General features: G+C 44.2%; 1 protein-coding gene across 1 annotated transcript in view; it reads right to left on the minus strand.

Annotated features, from left to right (window-relative positions):
- PIK3AP1 (phosphoinositide-3-kinase adaptor protein 1) overlaps positions 1-20,324 on the minus strand; it is a 122,647-nt gene that overhangs the window by 50,677 nt on the left and 51,646 nt on the right. The window contains 7 exon segments of the mRNA XM_047761949.1: positions 471-660; positions 3,237-3,433; positions 5,888-6,020; positions 6,149-6,291; positions 8,069-8,213; positions 11,595-11,621; positions 11,623-11,732. Coding sequence (XP_047617905.1) covers positions 471-660; positions 3,237-3,433; positions 5,888-6,020; positions 6,149-6,291; positions 8,069-8,213; positions 11,595-11,621; positions 11,623-11,732 — 945 coding nt within the window.

A 20,324-nucleotide genomic window follows, 5' to 3' on the forward strand; every position in this document is an offset into this window, starting at 1 on the left:
TCATGTGTAGTTACATATGAGGATTTCCTCTCCTTTTACTGTGCTTTTATGTTTCACTTAGGACATATGCTTGATTTCTAGAATTTCATATGGAGGCAGGTTGTATTATATGAATCTCAGGTCAAGGGAGTAAGGGGGCATTACAAAATGTTTGCTTGGAAAAGGGCCCACTGGAACTGCCAGAGTTCGAAATTACTGATGTTAGCTCACAAGGCAGCCTTCATCAGCTCCGAGTCCCGGGCCCTTACTTAAACTTTCCGGTAACACAGCAGTCACAGCAGGGGAAGTCTGAAGGAGGATTCTGCTTGCCACAGCACATGACAACCAGTCTAACTCTGTGTAAATAGGATCTTCACCTCTCCAGGGTGGGGTGGGGTTAAGCAGGGACTTCCCCCCCCCCACCCCCCACCAGAAGGAAGAAACCACTGGTCAGCAGAAAGATGGAAGCAGAACTAAGCCGGGCTACTTACAGAGGTCCTCGGTGGCCGCTGGGACGAAGGCTGCCATGGACTCGTACAGCTCCTCGTCGCAGCCGGGGTTGAGGGAGCACTTCATGAGCAGGTCTGTGGAAAGGTGGGCCATGGACTCATACACAGAGTCAGACTCCTCCCCTTGCATCAGTTCCTCTTTAATGTGACTCTTCAGCATGTCCACGGTTTCCTGAAAGAGAACGTGGGACCCACGGCACGCTGACACAGCCGGGTTTTCTGGGTAGAGTCAGGCTTGTGACAGCAAAGGAAAGGCTCCCATGCGTCAGAATTACAACTATGTGCAAGTCTGTGTTTCCCACTAGACTGAAAGCTCCTTGAGGCCAGGCTCCCAGTTTTTTCCTTTGTTTTGTGTTTAATCTTCGTATTGTCTTCCGACACTAAGCACGGAGTCATGCATTTAGAGGAGATACGTGTTAAACATGCGATTCCCAGAGGATACAAAATAAAAACTCTCTCATGAGCACCTACTATGCACCAGGGACAATGCAAAGGATGTGCCTATACATCATCTCATGACATCCTTTCCACTGCTACTTACAGAAGTATCCTGTTCCCTGGTTCACAGAAGAGAAAGCCAAAGCTCAGAAAATCTAGCGCCTTCCTCAGGGTCTGCAATCCTGGGTTCTGACTTTTCTGCTACACCCTACTGGTTCCTCAAAAGGGAGCACATGGCAGACCAAGGTGTAACCCTTGCTGATTAGCCAGATGGAAATTCAAATGGGAGAAACAGGGCTGCAGCTAAGGTGTTCACACAGTTGTGTGTGGTCAGAAGTCCCTCAAGAACTGAGTTCACTAGTCCCCGTTGCTCCCAGCAGGCTGTTCCAAAGTCTCCCCCTACTCCACTCAGTTTTATATCCTGTGCCCAAGAGCAGAGATAGTCTTAGATGAAATGCCCTTAAATCAGAGAGGCCCCCCTCTGCTATTCTGTCTCCAGGTAGTTGTGAGGCCAAAGAGCTGGCTTCTCTGAAGCCCTGCACAACTTTTCCTGATAAGAAACCTTGGTGTTTCACAATCCTTATTTCAGCAACAACCCACAAAAATCCTCATTTTCATCATCGCCACCCCAAGAGAGCTAATATGCTATTGACACTCTGTGCTGATTTCCTGAGGAGACCCAAGGAGTGAACCAGGTGAGAGTTGTGGAGGGTTGGAGGCTCGATGTCTGGCATTTGGTTTTGATGTAGTGGAAAGGGGAAATGGGCAGTGCTTCGAGGTCATCAGCAACATGGGAGAGCAACCCTTTGGGGGCAATGCTGAGGATACACTGGTTGAAGTGATTCTAGTCAGAGAACAAAGATGATGTGAGAAATGTGACCCAGATTAACTTCAATGCAAACTGTCAGTGAATCTTTCCAGATCCCTGTGACATAGAGTAGGAAAACAAGCCCCAGCTTCAGCATCAACTAGGTTCAAATCCCATCTCCACTCTAACTAGTGTGGGGCCCTCTGCCTTTCTAAGCCCTTTTTCTCCTTTGTTGAAGAGAGATAACAATACTGTCAACTTTGAAAGACTATGGTGAGATTAAAGGAAATAAAGCGTTTGCCTATCAAATAAATTCAATAAATAGCAGTCATGACTATGATCACATTATGTCCTTAAAAACATCTATTTTCAGGGAAATGAAACACCACATTTTATACCTGTGTGGCTTCAAAGTAAGGCCAAGTAAATACTCCTGGACTGTGAGCACCTTTTAGCTTCATTTATATCAATGATACCAAAACAGGCACTCATGCTGTTCTATTCATTTAATACGCTTTATCACCCCCTCAAATTTGGGGGAGCCCTCTCTGTACATCTGTACATCTCAGTGAGTCACTGCCTTGTAATTGTCAAGTATGGAGCAGAGAGGTAAGTGTCTGGGGGAGGTGTCAGGCTCACTCCTGTGGGTGAGTCTTGCTCCTGAGGTGTCAGTCTTGCTCCTAAAGAGCAAGACTGGATTGTGTTTACTGTTCCTGTTGAGGCCACAGACCCATGTGAGAGGCTGAGCTCTTCCCGCATCACTACCATTAAGTGTGAAAATGAAGAAAACCAGAAAAGGAGCCTCGAAGGGCAGCTGCCCCCAAAACAATGGAAGCAATATTAGGGCATGGAACAAGGCCTAGGCATTGGATGAGATCTGCCAACGCCGGATCCTTAACCCACTGAGCAAGGCCAGGGGTCAAACTCACGCCCACATGGATACTAGCGGGGTTCATTACCCCTGAGCCACAATGGGATTTCCTACTATGGTCTATCCTAAGGAAGGAACCAAGCCTAACACAGTTCACCTGGGCTTGATGGTGGGCATGGCAGCTGGAAGCATCCTGCCAAGGTACCTTGGAGGTAGGTGGGGAGGTGACTGGGAAAAAGGGATGAGCATCAACCTTTAGCAGATTTACCCCATAAACGTCTGTAAATTCTTCAAGGGTGGGTCTCAGTGCTTTACACACATTACTTCCTTTCACTCTCAAAACACTCCTAGGAGTAGACCTATTATTATCCTCCTCCTGCATGTTAGGAAACTGAGAGAGGACAGAGAGAAGATTTGCCCACAGTCAGCTGACAAGTGTTGGTACAGGAATTTGGCCCCAGATCCATGTGACTCCAGGGCTCATCCCTTAAGCTCACTTGTACTGGCCCTGCCAGAAGAGGCACATGAGGACATGCGAGTGATGAAGTCCACCCAGGTCTTTGGTGAGAAAGCAGCCCTGGGACCACAGGATGTACTTCCAGCGCTGAGGCCTCTCCCGCCTTGAACTTACCACATACTCGTCGATGAACTGCCGCAGGTCCCGGAAGCCATGCTTCTCCGCGATGGTGTTGGGGTAGTGGCCGTGCTTGTTGGCCACACTGTAGGCCTGCAGGGCTCCCGGGCAGGTGAGCAACAAGGCAGTGAGGTTCTTCAGCCCATACTTGGCAGCAAAGTGCAACAAAGTAGGCAGCTCTTCCTCTCTCTGATCTGAAAAGTTATCAAGGAAAACAATGAACAGATAAAAAGGAAGGCACAGGGCACCTTGTTCATAGAGATGAAGCTGACAAGCCTAGTGTGGCACCCAACAGGCATTCAATCCCTACTTCTTGGTTGATTGCCCAACATCTCACAGCTTCCTCTGCAGCATCACCGAAGATTATGTCCTCAGATGACAGAAGAAATGATATGTCAATTAATTAGCAAATCTAAAATCAACATTCTACCTTCTTTCTCTAAAAGGATCAGAGAATCCTGAGAAATAATACCAGTTCAAAAATCTGCTGATGTTCTAAAGGCTTAAATAGAAGCCACAAAGTACAACGGGGACCATGTTTTAACCTTCTCTGCAAATTTCAGAGCACTTTAAAACAATTGCTTTATGCTGATTAAAAGAAGGAAGTCCATCTTCCTAGCTCTTATTTCCAAGTTCATAAAGTGTGCCAAGTAATCCTGGGCATGTTATTCAGCATTCTCACAGCCCTTAGTTTTGAACTAGAAAATATTTATGGACTATCTCAAAGAGACATGGGAGGATTAATAAGATGGTTTTCAGTGAGCTCTTTGTTTAGCACAGTTTTTTGTTTTGTTTTGTTTTGTTTTTTTGGCTTTTTAGGGTCACACCTGCAGCATATGGAAGTCCCCAGGCTAGGGGTCGAATCAGAGCTGTAGCCACTGGCCTACACCACAGCCACAGCAATGCAGTATCTGAGCCACATCTTCGACCTACACCACAGCTCATGGCAATGCTGGATGCTTAATCCAATGCTCGGGGCCAGGGATCAAACCCGCGTCCTCATGAATACTAGTCAGATTCGTTACCGCTGAGCCATGACGGGAACTCCAGGGAAGGTTTTGGACGAAGCATTAATGCAGGATGTCATTTAACCCTCTCATTGGTGGGAAGCAAAGTAATCCTGAGAGTCCTTGGATTCCCATGATCTCTCCTCCTACTAATATCTGGACACTGTGGGATAAACTCAACCAAGGAAGCAGACAGGTTTGTGTTGTGCAATTGAGGGACAAATCTTTTCTCTTCATAAAAGTTAATTTCTAAGCCCAATAGTGATAAATAGGTAAACAGATAGATATATATACATACATATATTTTTATGTACATATACATATATACACACACACACATATATATATATATATATATAAATTTTTTTGGCTTTTTTTTTTTTAGGGCTGCACCTGTTGCATAAGAAGGTTCCCAGGCTAGGGGTCAAACTGGAGACAAAGCTGCTAGTCTATGCCACAGCCACGTCAACGTGAGATCCAAGCCGAATCCTGCACCATAGCTCATGCCAATGCTGGATCCTTAACCCACTGAGTGAGGCCAGGGATCGAACCCAGATCCTCATGGATACTAGTCAGGGTTGTTACCATTGAGCCACAGCAGGAACTCCCTATATGCTTTTTAAATAAGACAAACTCAGCTTCTATTAACCAGGATATGATCCTTGGAATAAAGGGTCCAAAAATGTCCCTAGGATTCCCCGTGATTGTCAGGCTATGAAATACTCGCTCCTGTTTAAGAACAGAGAATATCAATGCCTGCTGGAAGTGATGTGACAACATTCCACAGTAGGAAAATGGGGAGAGGCAATGGGAGAAGGACTTGATGGTTCTGAGGAAGGACAGAATGCAGGCATGGGTAGCAGGGACTGGGATCCCAATGTGCAGTGCAGTGCAGTCGTGGCATAAAGGAAAAGTAGTGTCCATAGAAGCACCATAACAGGCTCTCGTCCAGCACACAGGGCACAGTCCCCATGCAAGCGGTTCTCCCAGCTCTCGGCATGTCACACATGCCCATGAGACTGCTCCTCCCCCATCAAGCGAATATTTCTTTTGAGCCTACAATGAGCCACACAGCACAGTCCCTGTCCTCACCCAGCTGACAGCCTAGCAAAGAAGACAGACACAGCTGAAGAGCACTAGTTCCCAACATGCTCGGGGAGCCTGCGGCATGTAGATGGAACCTACCTGAGGAAGGGCTTCCTCAGCTGCACAGGAAGAGCAGAGGAGGAAACTGTACTCCCGTGGGTGCAGGTGGCAAGAGGAAGGGTGGGATTTTCATTAGGGAAAAGCAGTTCATACCTTCCCTAGAGTAGGGCACAGAAGCCAAGGGAGAGAATGGAGAGAGATGAGAGCAGAGGCACATAGCAGGAGCCTGTTGCTAAGGGCTTGTAACAGGTTAAGGAGCTTGGACTTTATCTAGAAGGCAAGGGAACCACAAAGGGTTTTTAGCAAGGGGGTAAGATATTTGGATTTACGATTTGGAAGAATCTCTGGCTAGCCAGTGAAGAATGACTGCTTCTCAAAGGATGAACTACAGAGCAGGAACCAGCAGAAAGCCTAAGCGCAGGCTGATTGCACACCAAAATCAACAGGCAGGAATCCACATATGGCTGGTGTCCTGACGTTTGACTGCTGACTTACTTGTCATCATATCTTCTTCTTCCAGCTGGTTGATTCCAAAGAGGTGCAGCCCACTCGCAGGGATGTTGTTCTTCAGGGACTCCGTGAGCAGTTTATCAAGGGTCTCTGTGTTGTAGGGCACAATTTTAAAGGCCTAAATACAAAAGTGAAGACAGTCAAATTTTAAATCCAGCTATCTCTCATCTAGCAGATATGAAGCTGATGAACCATGAGCAGAAACACCACCTCCAGGAAACTCTGGTTTCCTTTCACCACCCTTACCTGACACATGAACTCCACGGGATTCGCAGCATTGGACAATAAATTCCCAATTTCCTCCATGTCAGTATAATAGCTGATAACAGTTTCGCATGCCACTAAGTCCCCGGAATATATCTTCAGAGAAACATTCCCAGATGAAAGATCTGAACAGAAAAAAAGATACTATAAAATTGTTCCCTTTTTTAAAAGATAGAACAAGGGTATAGGGAAAAGTGATCTTGGGTTTACTCTAACCGTAAACCAATTGGGGGCCGGAAGAAAGATCTTGGAGGTGAACTGCAGGATAGCGAAGTAAGGGAAAGAGTAGAAGTAGCAGTGAACAGATTAACACACTGGAGGGCTCTGAGTCAGAGGAATTAGCCTCACTGGGCCTTCGATTTAACTTTCGGAAGATTTTCATCTGTTTTGCTCATTACTATAGGCGCAGGGGTGCAATAGACAGAAGAAGAGTTGGATTTTAAGCATTCTATACAACAGCCAGTGGTCACCAGAAGGTGGGAGGGATCCTGGGGTTGGGCGGGGAGCAGCGGGGGCAGGGGGGGGTGGGGAATCCTGTACTTCTGCCCCCCACCCCCCACCCCCAACCTCCCTAGACCAGTAGAATTGATTCACTAGCTCTGTTGCCGTCATTACTATGTGCCTCCCTGGGTACTCTCTCTCTCTTCTACACCACAGGAAGGGGTTTTGAGGGGGAAAGAAAAAATTAAAAATACACCAACCACAAAGATTCGATTCACAAAAGAGGAAATGCAACAAGCAAAGAACATGGAAAAACATTCAACCTAATAATCAAAGAAACGCAAACTGAAACAATGGACTACTTTTAGAAAACATACAAAATTATTAAAAATATCCAAAGTGACAATGCCTAATGTTGGTGATGATATAACAAATAAACTTGAGAGTGGTAATATTTCAGAAGGCGATTAAGCACCATCTTTCAGACCCTTTCAAAATTCCCATGGTTTCAGGAATTAATAATCTTGAGGAAATAATCCTAAATACAAAAGAAAAAAAACCCTTCAAGCATAAAGATGCTCATTACATCATCATTTAAAATAAGACATAAAGAAATCAGAAGTTAAATATGCAACAACGAGGAAATGAAAAATTAAAAGATGACACTTCTATTCAATTATTATACAGTTTTAAATATTATGGTTTTAAGACAGAGGTCCAACACAAGGGACTGGTTATATAAATTATGGTACATCTATACAATGGATTACCTTGTAACTATTTAAGCATCCTGTTATAAAAGAATATTTATTAACATGGAAAAATACTCATTGTGTATTTCTAGGTATCGAAAGTCAGTTATAAGACAGTATGAAGCTATGTGTGCAGATGTGGGAAAATACAGAAACCAGTGATTTCCTTTGGGGGGACATGTGAGTAATTTTCTATCTACTTTCTTTTATGGTTATTGCATTCTTCGAGTTTTCTGCATTGAACTCACATTACTTTTGTAACAGAAAAAAAATTGTTATAAAATGGAAAGGTACAAAGTCCATGTAATGGCACAGGAGTAAAAGGATGAATAAATTAAGATTATGTAAGGAAAACCAGAACATAGAGTAATAGATACTGCTAGAACTCTTATGTTTCTAAAAATTATGAACAAAAGCAGAAAAGACTGGGTGGTAGTGTGTCAGATAAATTTTTTCCTACTTTTCTCTAATTTCAAAGAATGCTAATAATTAACTTTATAAAGATAAACATTTTCATATATCCACTCCACCCCCCCATCATACATGTACATTTCTGCAACTTCCTCTTCCTTTAGAACATGGCAACCGAATCCAAATCTTGGCTCACTTTTCTTAGAGGCTGAATAGAGACAGGATTAGTAAAAGAAAGCAAGTGGGGCCTCTTCCCTAACATGATGTCTAATTTCTGGAGGTAAATGGGGATACTTACTGGGAGCTTTCACGGAAACAGTGTATTCATTCTCCAGCTTGGCTTCCACCCTTATTGAGGGAGAATCCTCAGGAGTAAATTCAGCTTCCGTTGTCACTCTCTCATCCAACTTACATCTCACAATGACGTAGACAGTAGTTTCTGCCTGGAACGGGAGACCAGTCATTGACCCCTCTCCCTCCTGGGTCCTCTATTGGGTGCTGAGCCAGAGGGTCTCCCCAGCTCCCAAAGCCCTAGCTCCACCTAACGAGGTTGTTCCAGCGTGGGGGTGGGGTCTGCAGTCCAGTGCCAGGCATTGACTGCATGGCATGAGTCTCAACAAGACAAATGACAAAAACCAAGGGTGAATATTTATAAACCTTTATAGCAATTTAATGGAGTAATTTTTTTTAACATTTTAAAAAATACTGCTTGCTTTTATTCTTTTTTTTTATAATTTTTTTTATTTTCCCACTGTACAGCAAGGGGGTCAGGTTATCCTTACCTGTATACATTACAATTACATTTTTCCCCCACCCTTTGTTCTGTTTGCAACATGAGTATCTAGACAAAGTTCTCAATGCTATTCAGCAGGATCTCCTTGTAAATCTATTCTAAGTTGTGTCTGATAAGCCCAAGCTCCCGATCCCTCCCACTCCCTCCCCCTCCCATCAGGCAGCCACAAGTCTCTTCTCCAAGTCCATGATTTTCTTTTCTAAGGAGATGTTCATTTGTGCTGGATATTAGATTCCAGTTATAAGTGGTATCATATGGTATTTGTCTTTGTCTTTCTGACTCATTTCACTCAGTATGAGAGTCTCTAGTTCCATCCATGTTGCTGCAAATGGCATTATATCATTCTTTTTTGTGGCTGAGTAGTATTCCATTGTGTATATATACCACCTCTTCCGAATCCAATCATCTGTCGATGGACATTTGGGTTGTTTCCATGTCTTGGCTATTGTGAATAGTGCTGCAATGAACATGTGGGTGCATGTGTCTCTTTTAAGTAGAGTTTTGTCCGGATAGATGCCCAAGAGTAGGATTGCGGGGTCATATGGAAGTTCTATGTATAGATTTCTAAGGTATCTCCAAACTGTTCTCCATAGTGGCTGTACCAGTTTACATTCCCACCAACAGTGCAGGAGGGTTCCCTTTTCTCCACAGCCCCTCCAGCACTTGTTCTTTGTGGATTTATTAATGATGGCCATTCTGACTGGTGTGAGGTGGTATCTCATGGTAGTTTTGATTTGCATTTCTCTTATAATCACTGATGTTGAGCATTTTTTCATGTGTTTGCTGGCCATCTGTATATCTTCTTTGGAGAAATGTCTATTCAGTCCTTTTGCCCATTTTTCCATTGATTGATTGGCTTTTTTTGCTGTTGGGTTGTATAAGTTGTTTATATATTCTAGAGATTAAGCCCTTGTCAGTTGCATCATTTGAAACTATTTTCTCTTAATGGAGTAATTTTATGTCTGTTCAATCTAATAATTTTAAACTTGAGGCTTGCATTTTATATGTCTTCGTATTTAATTTTTATAGCATTTCTTTTTTGTTGTATATTATAAAAGTATTAGTCCAGGGCAGAATTGGAAATTAAAAAAAAAAAAATTAGGAAACAGTTCTTTGCCACAGACAGTTTGAGAAGCACTACTCTAGACCAGCTCGGCTACTCAAAGTGAGGCTAAGGAGGTGCAAAATCTCAGTCTCCTCCTGGACCCACCAACCCAGAGTCTGCATTTGACCAAGACCCCTGGGTGATTCATGCACCTTACAAAGTGAGAGGCATCAGCCTGGGAAGCCCTCTTGGGTTCTATAATTATGCTGTTCTTAGATGGACAAAAATAACTTATTGGAGGATTGATTTTCCCAAGGCATTGAGCCGCCCAAGTAGCTATTTCACCTTGCTTTGAGATCTCTCACCTGAACCTGCCAAACGGAATTATTTGTTTTACTGTGCTGGTTATGTTGGTTAAGCTCTTGAGACTTTGAAGGACAGGGCCTCCAAAAATCAGGGGGAAAGGAGACATTTCTGGCCATAGGTTATCCACAAATGTTCACTGCAAGGTTCTGCTATCAAGCCCTTATAGTAGGCCTTCATGACAAGAGTCATAATTCCAGAGTAGGTGAAGGGCATGTGGTCCCGGCTCACAGAGCCTCTGCTGAAGGTGGATGTGCGTTTGCGGTTGGCCTGACTCTCCCTACAGGCTCAGCCCTGTTGCACTTGCTCCTTCTCCCAAGGAGCCAGAGAGAATGAGTGAGTCTTCCCTATTGACAGTCATGACCCAACTCCAGCCCAGGTGCCCCAGGACCCAGAGACCTGGAGCAGGCAGAGTGAAAATCCTGGGTCAGCGGGAGCCAGTGGGGGGAAAAGGAGCCAGAGCCTGGAAAACCAGGGAGGTATGTGAGGGGAGGGGCTTCATCTTTTGGTTTCCTCCCCTAAAGGCATCCACCAGCCCGATCTCAGAACGGGAAGGGTGTGGGGGAGGCAGGAAGGAGTATGAGGGGACTGAACACTGAAATGCCTGCAAAAGCCTGGCCACAGCCTCATATAAAATGTTGCTCAGTCCAGCTGCTCATCTCAGACCTGTATCACCAGATTCTGATTCAAAGGAAGCTGGAAATAGAATTTCATGTCCAATTTTTAACACACTCTGCAGCCTAAACCAAGCATGCCTGAGTTCAATCCAGCCCAAAGCAGCAGTTCACAACCCCCACGGAGAGGGCCCTTGCCCAAGACCTCAAGGCCTCAGGCTGCGCGGAAAACCACTCCCAAGCGCAGGGAGGCTAGGACTTCCCGTTGCCATGGCTCTCACAACCGCTCATCTCCAGGAACCCACAGTGGCACGGGGCTCCAACCCACAAGAAAGTGTTTCACTGCTCTGAAGCAACATCACACATTTCTCATCAGGAAAGGAAAGCTAATGAAAAGCTATCAATACTATTCTAGGATTCAAATGACAGTGGCCTATCAGTCGGCCATCACCTTCAAGGCACCACCCCTGAAAATGTTAATCACATTACACTCCAGCATCAATCTTAACCCTTTACAAGCAATGCTGACCAGTAAGTTTCAGCTGTCAAGCTCCGAGGCACTCATTTGGGCCATGAAAGGGGCCAGTTGACTGAGAAGCAAGCTCTCAAATTCCCTACCTCTCCTTCCTCCCAGCGCTAGGCTGGCAGGAACAGACCCAGGCCTCTAACTCCAGGGCCGGCATGTCAGTGTCTTGTAATGTTCACGTCTGCTGGTTTCCAACATCTTCTAAGTTTTTGATCCATGAACTTAATGTCTTGGATTGATAACACATTCATGCATTCCTGGGCTCCTCTCCCTTTGATTTAAAGGTGTAAGATGTGCTCAGGGCCCAGGCACTGGGGTTCCCAGGGTAGCTGATCAACAGGAAACCCCACAGGAAGGCTGGGATTACTCTGAGCTGCAACAGGAGAGCCCTGCTCCCTTTCCCACAATGAACACATCCACTGGAAAGCCCCAAAGTCCATGCTCTGAGAGACATCCACCCCCCCCAGGCCCAGGAGTGCCTACCCCACAGCGAATGCGGTCCGGCTGCACCCACCATCAGGTTCCCAGGCGACGTCTCCAGTGGCAGGCACTGCTGCTTTGAGTAGGGAAGGACCTTCTCGTCCTCGGTCTCAGTGTCAGTGACTGAGTCACAGCCAGAATCTACGGCACAGAGAACACTGCTGAATGGAGAGAAGGAAGAAGTGCTGGGCATGTTTCACCCCATTTAAACCCCAAATGTTACCAAACAGGAAATGGCTCCAAACAAATACAAGCTGAAGAGAGTGACTCAGGAATCATGAAAGAGGACCTCATAGGAAAAAGTCAACCACCATGAGGCCGCAAGGCTGGGGTGACAGCAAGAGGATGATGATGGAGGGAAAAGCCAAAAAATCTGACACAGGCTGCTGTCTGAGGCTGGCAGGTCTAGTCTCAAACAACAGACTTCTGGAAGCTTTACCTCTGCACTTCTTGCAGGGCTGGCTTTGGTGACTGTGGGGAAAGATGGGGTCAAGAATGGGCTGTCCACTTAAAGGTCATCTTTTGACCATCCAGTAAAACCTGTGCTTTCCAGGAGGCCATTATTCCTCAAGGTCAAAACTAGCCTATATACTCCCTCTGGAGCAACAGAAAAAGCAATGGCTTTCAACAAATCCTAGAGTGTAACCGGGTTCCAAATCACAGCCACAACCAACATCTCTGCTGTGGAGAGATCAGAGTGTGCACAGATTCAGAGCAGGCAAGCAGGGGTGTGCAGATGCATGGGGCGTGGCACAGAATGAGTTGGTGCTGAGATGGGGTCAGTGGAACCTACCAGAGCTCTAACGCAGGGGCTCTTAACCAGAGTTGATCAATTGATAGGGTACTTGTATCTGTGTGCAAGATCGTGTGTGTGTGTGTGTGTGCATGCACGCACGCATGAGGAAGTGCTCATGCATCTGTGTGTTTGCCTAAATTTCTCTGGAGATAATCTTAAGCTTGACCAGATCCTCAAGAGAAACAAAAAGGAGCAAAATGGTTAAGAATGGTTACAAGGAGAGGGAAGGCTCATCTAGTCCCTTCCTTGGGCTTGCTCTTCTCCAATTCTAAGCCACTTACACAGCCAGCCAGACGTGTTAGGCACTGAGAGGACATTAGGGTGAATCAGACATTCATGCTGCCTTCAGAAAGCCCCCAGTCTAAATGGGTTAACTTGGCTGATTCCTGCAGGCTGCCCTTCCATGAAGGAGTGTAATCCGTCCTGGGAGAAAGCTGGGACAGCAGATCGAGCCACTCTTATGGCCCCACAGAAAGCTGTAACACAGGCTTGCACCCTAGATCCCAGGTCATGCCAGGGAGAGGCTGTGCTCCTAGGACCACAAAGGCTGAGGAGGCAGAGCAGAGCTGGGGAACCAAGGACCACTGTGTCCTACTGCTATAACAGTGAAGCAAGGGCCTCTGGGACCTGCTCAGGCCAGGAGAGGGGCTGAGGCTTCCCAGCTACAACAGGAGTCTTGTCTTCGAGTCTGACATGTGTGCTGAGAGATGTCTACACACAGCCCCAGAGTGTGATGGACAGCGAGGAATGTACTCCTGCTGCTCTTCCCCTCTGTGATTTCTCCCAAGACACACTCCTCCAGAAGGTCAGGCTGAGTGCAGCCTGGTCTCTGACCTTGTTTGCACAACAGGAATCCAGGCAGAACTTAGTGCTGAGAGGGGGGCAAAGGTCCTTGAAGGGTCCGAGGAAGGTGATGCTGTTTATCGCTTGGCGTTGGAGCATCAGGCTCCTCTACCCCTCCTTTCTCTTCAGTCCCACTGACCTCCCCTCTCACTCAGTGTTAATTACCCTCCTGCAAAGGCTAACTGCAGTAGTCTTCCCCACTTCTCGGCTGTCCAAACCAAATTAACTGAAGGCTACCTTTTTCTTCACTGAATCTGCCCTTCCCGACACCCGTTCCTCCTTTACCAGTTACTTCTAAAACGACCAGGACTGGAGTTCCCTTCATGGCTCAGTGGTTAACAAATCCGACTAGGGACCATGAGGTTGTGGGTTCAATCCCTGGCCTTGCTCAGTAGGTTAAGGATCCAGCATTGCTGTGAGCTGTGGTATAGGTCACAGACACGGCTCGGATCCCACATTGCTGTGGCTGTGGTGTAGGCTGGTGGCTACAGCTCCAATTAGACCCCTAGCCTGGGAACCTCCATATGTCATGGGTGCGGCCCTAGAAAAGTCAAAAAAAAAAAAAAAAAAAAAAAAAAGAAAGAAAGAAAAAAAAGAAAAAAAAAAGAAAATGACCAGGTCCTACCCATGGACAGAGCTGTACATGCCAACCCAAGCAACTCCCACCCACCATGGGAACCTGGGAAAGAAAAGAGCCAAAAAAATCAGGGATAATTAATATTATTTGTCTTGATAATTACATAACACCATATGAAGCTTTAATTTTGCATTATTAGATGCCTAGATCATGCCATTTCTCAGGTTTTTCCTGAATGAGAAAATAACCCCATTGACTTAAAACATTCAGTCAGTTACTTAAAACCACTAGAAGCTTCCTGGAACCACGTATTACTCTAGAGTTGTTTTGACACTATTTCGAGTGGCTGGAGTGATGGGTACCAACTATTGCCAATTACCTATCTTAATTTATTGTACAGGTAGAATCTCCTTGGGATAGACTCGGAGTACAGTCTATTGCTTCAAAAAAGAAATTCTCTCTCTCTCTCAAATTACTGACCCATTAGTCAGCTGACCAAAGAGTTAAAACTCTAGTAAATATAATCAAGGAAAGAATATGGAAATCGAAATAAACCAAATAAGAAAGAGATGATCACAGCAGACATGGAGAATAATTTTTAGTTCTTTTTTTTTTAATTAATTAATTAATTTATTTATTTTGTCTTTTTGCTATTTCTTAAGCTGCTCCCGCGGCATATGGAGATTCCCAGGCTAGGGGTCGAATCGGAGCTGTAGCCACCGGCCTACACCCAGAGCCACAGCAACGCGGGATCCAAGCCGCGTCTGCAACCTACACGACAGCTCATGGCAACGCTGGATCGTTTAACCCACTGCGCAAGGGCAGGGACCGAACCCGCAACCTCATGGTTCCTAGTGGATTCGTTAACCACTGCCGCCACGATGGGACCTCCTAATTTTAGAAACATACTGATGTGAGAAACTGTATGCTGAGAGGGTTTTTAAATTTCAATACCATGTTTATAGAAAAATATAAATTACCAACATTATCTCAAAATAAGTAGAAAATCTAAATAAAACAATAATCGGGGGGAAAAACTTTCTCACTTTTCAAATAAAACGTTATAGTACAAGTCATACACCCCTCCTTGCATTGAATTTTATTTTTTTAATTTTTAAAATTTTTTTTGTATTTTCTAGGGCCGCACCTGTGGCATACGGAGGTTCCCAGGCTAGGGGTCTAATCGAAGCTACAGCTGCCGGCCTTCACCACAGCCACAGCAAAGCTAGATCCGAGCCATGTCTGTGACCTACAACACAGCCATTGGCAACGCCAGATCCTTAACCCCCCTGAGCGAGGTCAGGGATTGAACCCGCAACCTCATGGTTTGTAATTGGATTCGTTAAGTATGAGCCTTAACGGGAACTCCTGAATTTTAAATTGTAGTTTCCATGATGTTCTTCTTTATAACATCCAATTTTCCTATCTAGGAAAATTCCATTTATGTAGGTCTTCTGTCTTCTACTAAAGTTTAAAAAAATGATAAAGGATAGTTTTATTTTACATTAAATTTATTTTAAAAATTAAAGAGCAATTAAATACAGTAGATAACCCCAAACACAAGCTTCATTCTCATAAAAACTTAACACATGATAAAGAAAGCATTAAAAATCAGTACAAAATTAAAAAAAAAAAAAAAAAAGGAGATCCCGTCGTGGCGCAGTGGTTAACGAATCCGACTAGGAACCATGAGGTTGCAGGTTCGGTCCCTGCCCTTGCTCAGTGGGTTAACGATCCGGCGTTGCTGTGGCTCTGGAGTAGGCCGGTGGCTACAGCTCCGATTCGACCCCTAGCCTGGGAACCTCCATATGCCGCGGGAGTGGCCCAAAGAAATAGCAAAAAGACCAAAAAAAAAAAAATCAGTACAAAATAAAGAAATGGTTGGTGAGAAGGATGACTCAGCAGATGATGCTGAAAAATTTAGTTATTTGGGGTGGGGGATGGAGGGACAGACAGACTACTTAGAGTCTTCCTAATTCTTATACACACCAAGTAAAACTTAGGTGGGTTGAAGATAAAATGAACAATAAAACAAATTTTAAAAATTAAAAAGATAAAAATATGGGTGAAAATCTCATTGTTTTGGGAAAATATCTGTTTACCTTAAATAATTGAAGAAATACAATCCAAACAAGCAATAGAGTTGATGACATGAATTTAAAACTTTAGTAAACAAATTTATAAAAACCTAAAAACTAAATTGTAATGCTTTGGCACCATTAGTCATAATAGCCAAAGGTGGAAACAACCCAATTGTCTATTCTTTGATGAATGGATAAACAATTTTTTTTCGTTGTAAAAAGGAATAAAATACCAATATTATACCCACAACATAGATGAACATTGAAAACATTATGCTGAGTGAAGGTAGCCAGCCACAAAGGACCACATATAACATGATTCCAAATACCACCATATGTCTAGAATAGGTAAATCTATAGAAATAGAAAGTAGATTAGTGGAGTTCCCGTTGTGATTCAGTGATTAACGAACCTGACTAGCATCCATGAGGACTGGGGTTCGATCCCCGGTCTTGCTCAGTGGGTTAAGGATCCGGCGTTGCTGTGAGCTGTGGTGTAGGTCACAGATGCAGCTCTGATCCCCAAGTTGCTGTGGCTTGTGGTGTAGGCCGGCAGTTGTAGTTCTGATTGGACCCCTAGCCTGGGAACCTCCATATGCTGCGGGTGTGGCCCTAAATGACAAAAGACAAAAAAAATTAAGTAGATTAGTAGTTGCTTAGTGCTGGAGGTCTTGAGGGGGCAAGGCTGGGAGATGATAGATAAGGGTGTTAAGTTTCTTTTTGAGGTGATGAAAATATTCTAGAATTGACTGCAGAGATAGTTGCACAAGTCTGTGAATATACAAAAAAAAAAAAAATCACTGAATTGTATACCTTAAATGGATAAACTGTATGTTACCTGAATTATATCTCATTAAATTGTTACTGAAAATTCAATGGCAATAGTTAAAAATTTGAAATAAATATGCCAAAGGGCTAATCTCCTTAACATGTGAAGAGTTCATTGAAATCTCTTTAAAAATGTCTGAAGCCTGATAACTCACAAAGGAAGAAAATAAAATCTACTTTCCCCTCTAAAAAATTAAATATCATTCATTATCACTATCATGGAAATGCAAATAAAAATAACATGCTGGTATTTCACCTTTTGAAATTACTAATATTTGAAGGTGAGGTAGTTACTTTCGTTTGTAGCTGAATTAAAAATAAAATGGTGCAACCTTTCTGGAAAGCCATGTGTCCATAGACAGAGAAAGAGCAAGTCTTTAAAATGTTTTATACCTTTGGACACATAATTCTACTTCTAGAAATCTCTCTTTTTTTTTTTCTTCCTTCTTAGGCTGCCCTCAGCATATGGAGTACCCGGGCCAGTGATCAAATCCAAGCTGCAGATGCAGACTAAGCCGCAGCTGCGGCAACGCCGGATCCTTAATCCACTGTGCCAGGCCAGGGATTAAACCTGCGTCCCACTGCTCCCAAGATGCCGCTGATCCAGTGTGCCACAGTGGGAACTCCGTAGAAATCTCTCTTAAGGAGGAAAATAAATGTTCAAAATGTAGACGAGATATCTGCTAAATCACTGCTTGCATTGGAAAAAAATGAAAAGCAACCTGTCTGACGAGAGGATATTAAAAATATTATTTTCAAAGTTTTAAGTAAAAGCTTATGACATTATGTTAATCAAAGAAGCAGAATGTAAAATCATATATCTTACAGTGTAAGATACCAATTATATAAAGGATAATGCATTTTAAAAGGTCAAAAGAAAATGTATGGTTAGATTGTGCCTGATACTTCTTTCCCTCCCTCTTGTCTTCCTTCCTATCTTTCAGTCTTTCATGTGTTTTTATATTTTCCACAATGAGAAAGCACTTTGATAATGGGGGCGGAGTGAAGAGAAAATAGCAGCTGAATCTTTTGGCTCATCATGTCCCCAGTTTGGCATCATTTATGATGAGATTCGTCCTAATGGAACAGCCCTTCAGTGTTCAGATGGGCCCTATAGACAGTTTCTTCCCAGAGGTCTATTCATTTAGTCACCTGAAATGAATTACCTACTGGCAGCGAATTCATTTCAAGAAGTCAGGCAGGATGCCGTTCACTCTGCAGGGCGATTCTGGTGGCGCTGATGGATCGCACCATTGCTTAACGTTCCTTCAGCCACATCAGCCTCTTCCACAGCACACCATGGACTGGACCAGGGTCCAACCACTTCAGCAGATTCAGTTTCTTTTGAAGGAAATAGCCTAGATACAAGCACCACTGAAACCCACCTGCCAGAGTGAGACGGCCCCAAAGTTTCCCACTTGAATATGGGATTCCTCTCACCCCCTCCCCACCTTGAAAATAACACCATTTGTGCTTCCCCAAGATTCAAATAAATGTTGGAGCGAAGATACTCTGCCAACCCCCAGGATCCTCTCCAGTTAAAGTATTATTAAGACACCCAATAGTATCCTTACTGCTTTAAAATTTAACAATTTCCTCTCAGCTCTTATGAGGCCTGGAGAAACTCTGGGGAGACTAATATAGGAAAAGACTTTCTTTGTGCAACCTGCTCATCTATAAAGGACCCATGAGGCAAACGCTCCTTGAATTCAGTGGCAGGAAAATTTGTCTCTCCAGAGAACTTGCCTGCTTTCTCTTATTAGACAATAAGAACAAGCCAACAAGGTGTTTCCCCTTCTGCCCTTGCTGCCAGGTAGCTCGGTTTCAACTTTGGTTCTTATCCATTGTTAACACTTACATCCAGGTCTTGGTCTTGCCTATTTCTTTTGTATGCTGTGTTTAATTTTGGAGGCTGCTTCAAACCCTTGGGGGTCTGGGCAGGATGTGAATCCATGTTCTCAAAAATGGTATCTGCCCCAAATCCTCAGATACAGTCTTTATGGGAGTCAGTGCTTGGGCTTTTCATTTAGATGACAATGCCTTTAACATGGGATATGAAGACATTCCAGGTTATTGGGATGACCCCATTATAAGTGGCTCTAGCCACAGGGCTGTGGTGCCTCTGTGTGTGTGAGTGTGTGTGTGTGTGTGTGTGTGTAATTGTTTTGCACCTAGGCGGTGCGAAGCTGAATGTCAAAGGCTAATGAGGAAAGAAGACAGGGGAGCAGGATGACATGCAAATGAGGCATTTGTGCCCAGTGAACACACGAAGGTTTCCCCACACACAGCTTCACATAGAGAAAGGCGGTGGAGAGCCAAGCCTTTCTTGGCTTTCCCACAGGGGGGTTGTGGCAAGCCCCTTTGACAGACTCAGCAGGCACCAGAGCCTCGTGCCATGTTCATGATGCTACTTCAGCAGACCACCATCATTTATGACAAAACAAATGTAGTCTGTTTGCCTTTATTATTATTTTATGCCTGTATTTGGATCTGGTTCATTTGTTTTGCTTTTGGAGTTAGGAAAGAATGATATGCATCAGGAGTTGAACATATTTATACATATTTCAACAACAGCATAATAATCTGTCAACACTAAAGCTTCATAATTTTTTTCCTTCACAAGAGAATCTAAAAAAATGTTTAACATTATTTGGATGCAAAGAAACTGAATTTTAAGTGAACTGAGTATACGCATGCACTTGGACCCACACCAAACCACAAGGACCAGGTCATGGTAGGTAAGAGGGCTGGTGACAGACTCCTTACTATTACTAATAATGATAATGATAAAAGTGGCCATTTATTAATATTGTGGTAAGAGGGTTGGTGACAGACATCTTACTAACAATGATAACAATAAAAGTTACAATTGAATATTATAGTGACTGCTTTAATAGTCTTAATCTCATTTATTTCTCATCAACCTGTGAGATAGAAATCTCCCATTTTAGAGATGGAAACACCAAGCCTGAAGGATTAAAGTGGCCCAGGCCATGTCATACAGCAGGTAAGCCAGGGGCAGAGCGGGAATTCACCCCCAGGTGTCTATGCCCTGCCTCCTTTGTAGAAGTGGACCCCCTGCCTCCTTTGTAGAAGAGGACCGGGGCAGGAAGTAGAGTCACTTGCTATTCCTAGTCTGGGGTTGTGAGTGCAGCTCGTGAGGCATGACATGGGCTTCTACTCACCACCACCTGGTGGTCCTGCCTTGTTCTGAGCGATGCTGCCCTAGTTAGAGAAGCCATGACCTGCTACCATGGCCAACAGGTACATTCCAAGGATGGGGCTTAACTCAAAAGACACTGCACTCCAACCAAAACAGCCAGTGCCCCTGTGCTTCAAGGGCCTCTGCCCCAAAGCTGCACTGTCTCACTTTCCAATTAAGTGTTCAGATCACAGTGCTTACGGCCTCTTTCCTGTGCCTTGCCTGGCATTCAGTTGGGACTGTTTTCTGATAGTCTGAGGAAGGGGTACTGTAAGGAGGGCCAGAGAATGATCTTGAAGTGTTTTTATCCAGGGTACACCAGCTAACTTCTCTAGTAAGGTAATACTAAGCTTTGGGGAAAGTACTATAAACAGATATCGTTTTTTTCAAAATGACCGTAATTGCTA

This window comes from Phacochoerus africanus, chromosome 15 (assembly GCF_016906955.1).
Source record: "Phacochoerus africanus isolate WHEZ1 chromosome 15, ROS_Pafr_v1, whole genome shotgun sequence".
In the NCBI taxonomy this organism is placed as follows: Eukaryota; Metazoa; Chordata; class Mammalia; order Artiodactyla; family Suidae; genus Phacochoerus; species Phacochoerus africanus.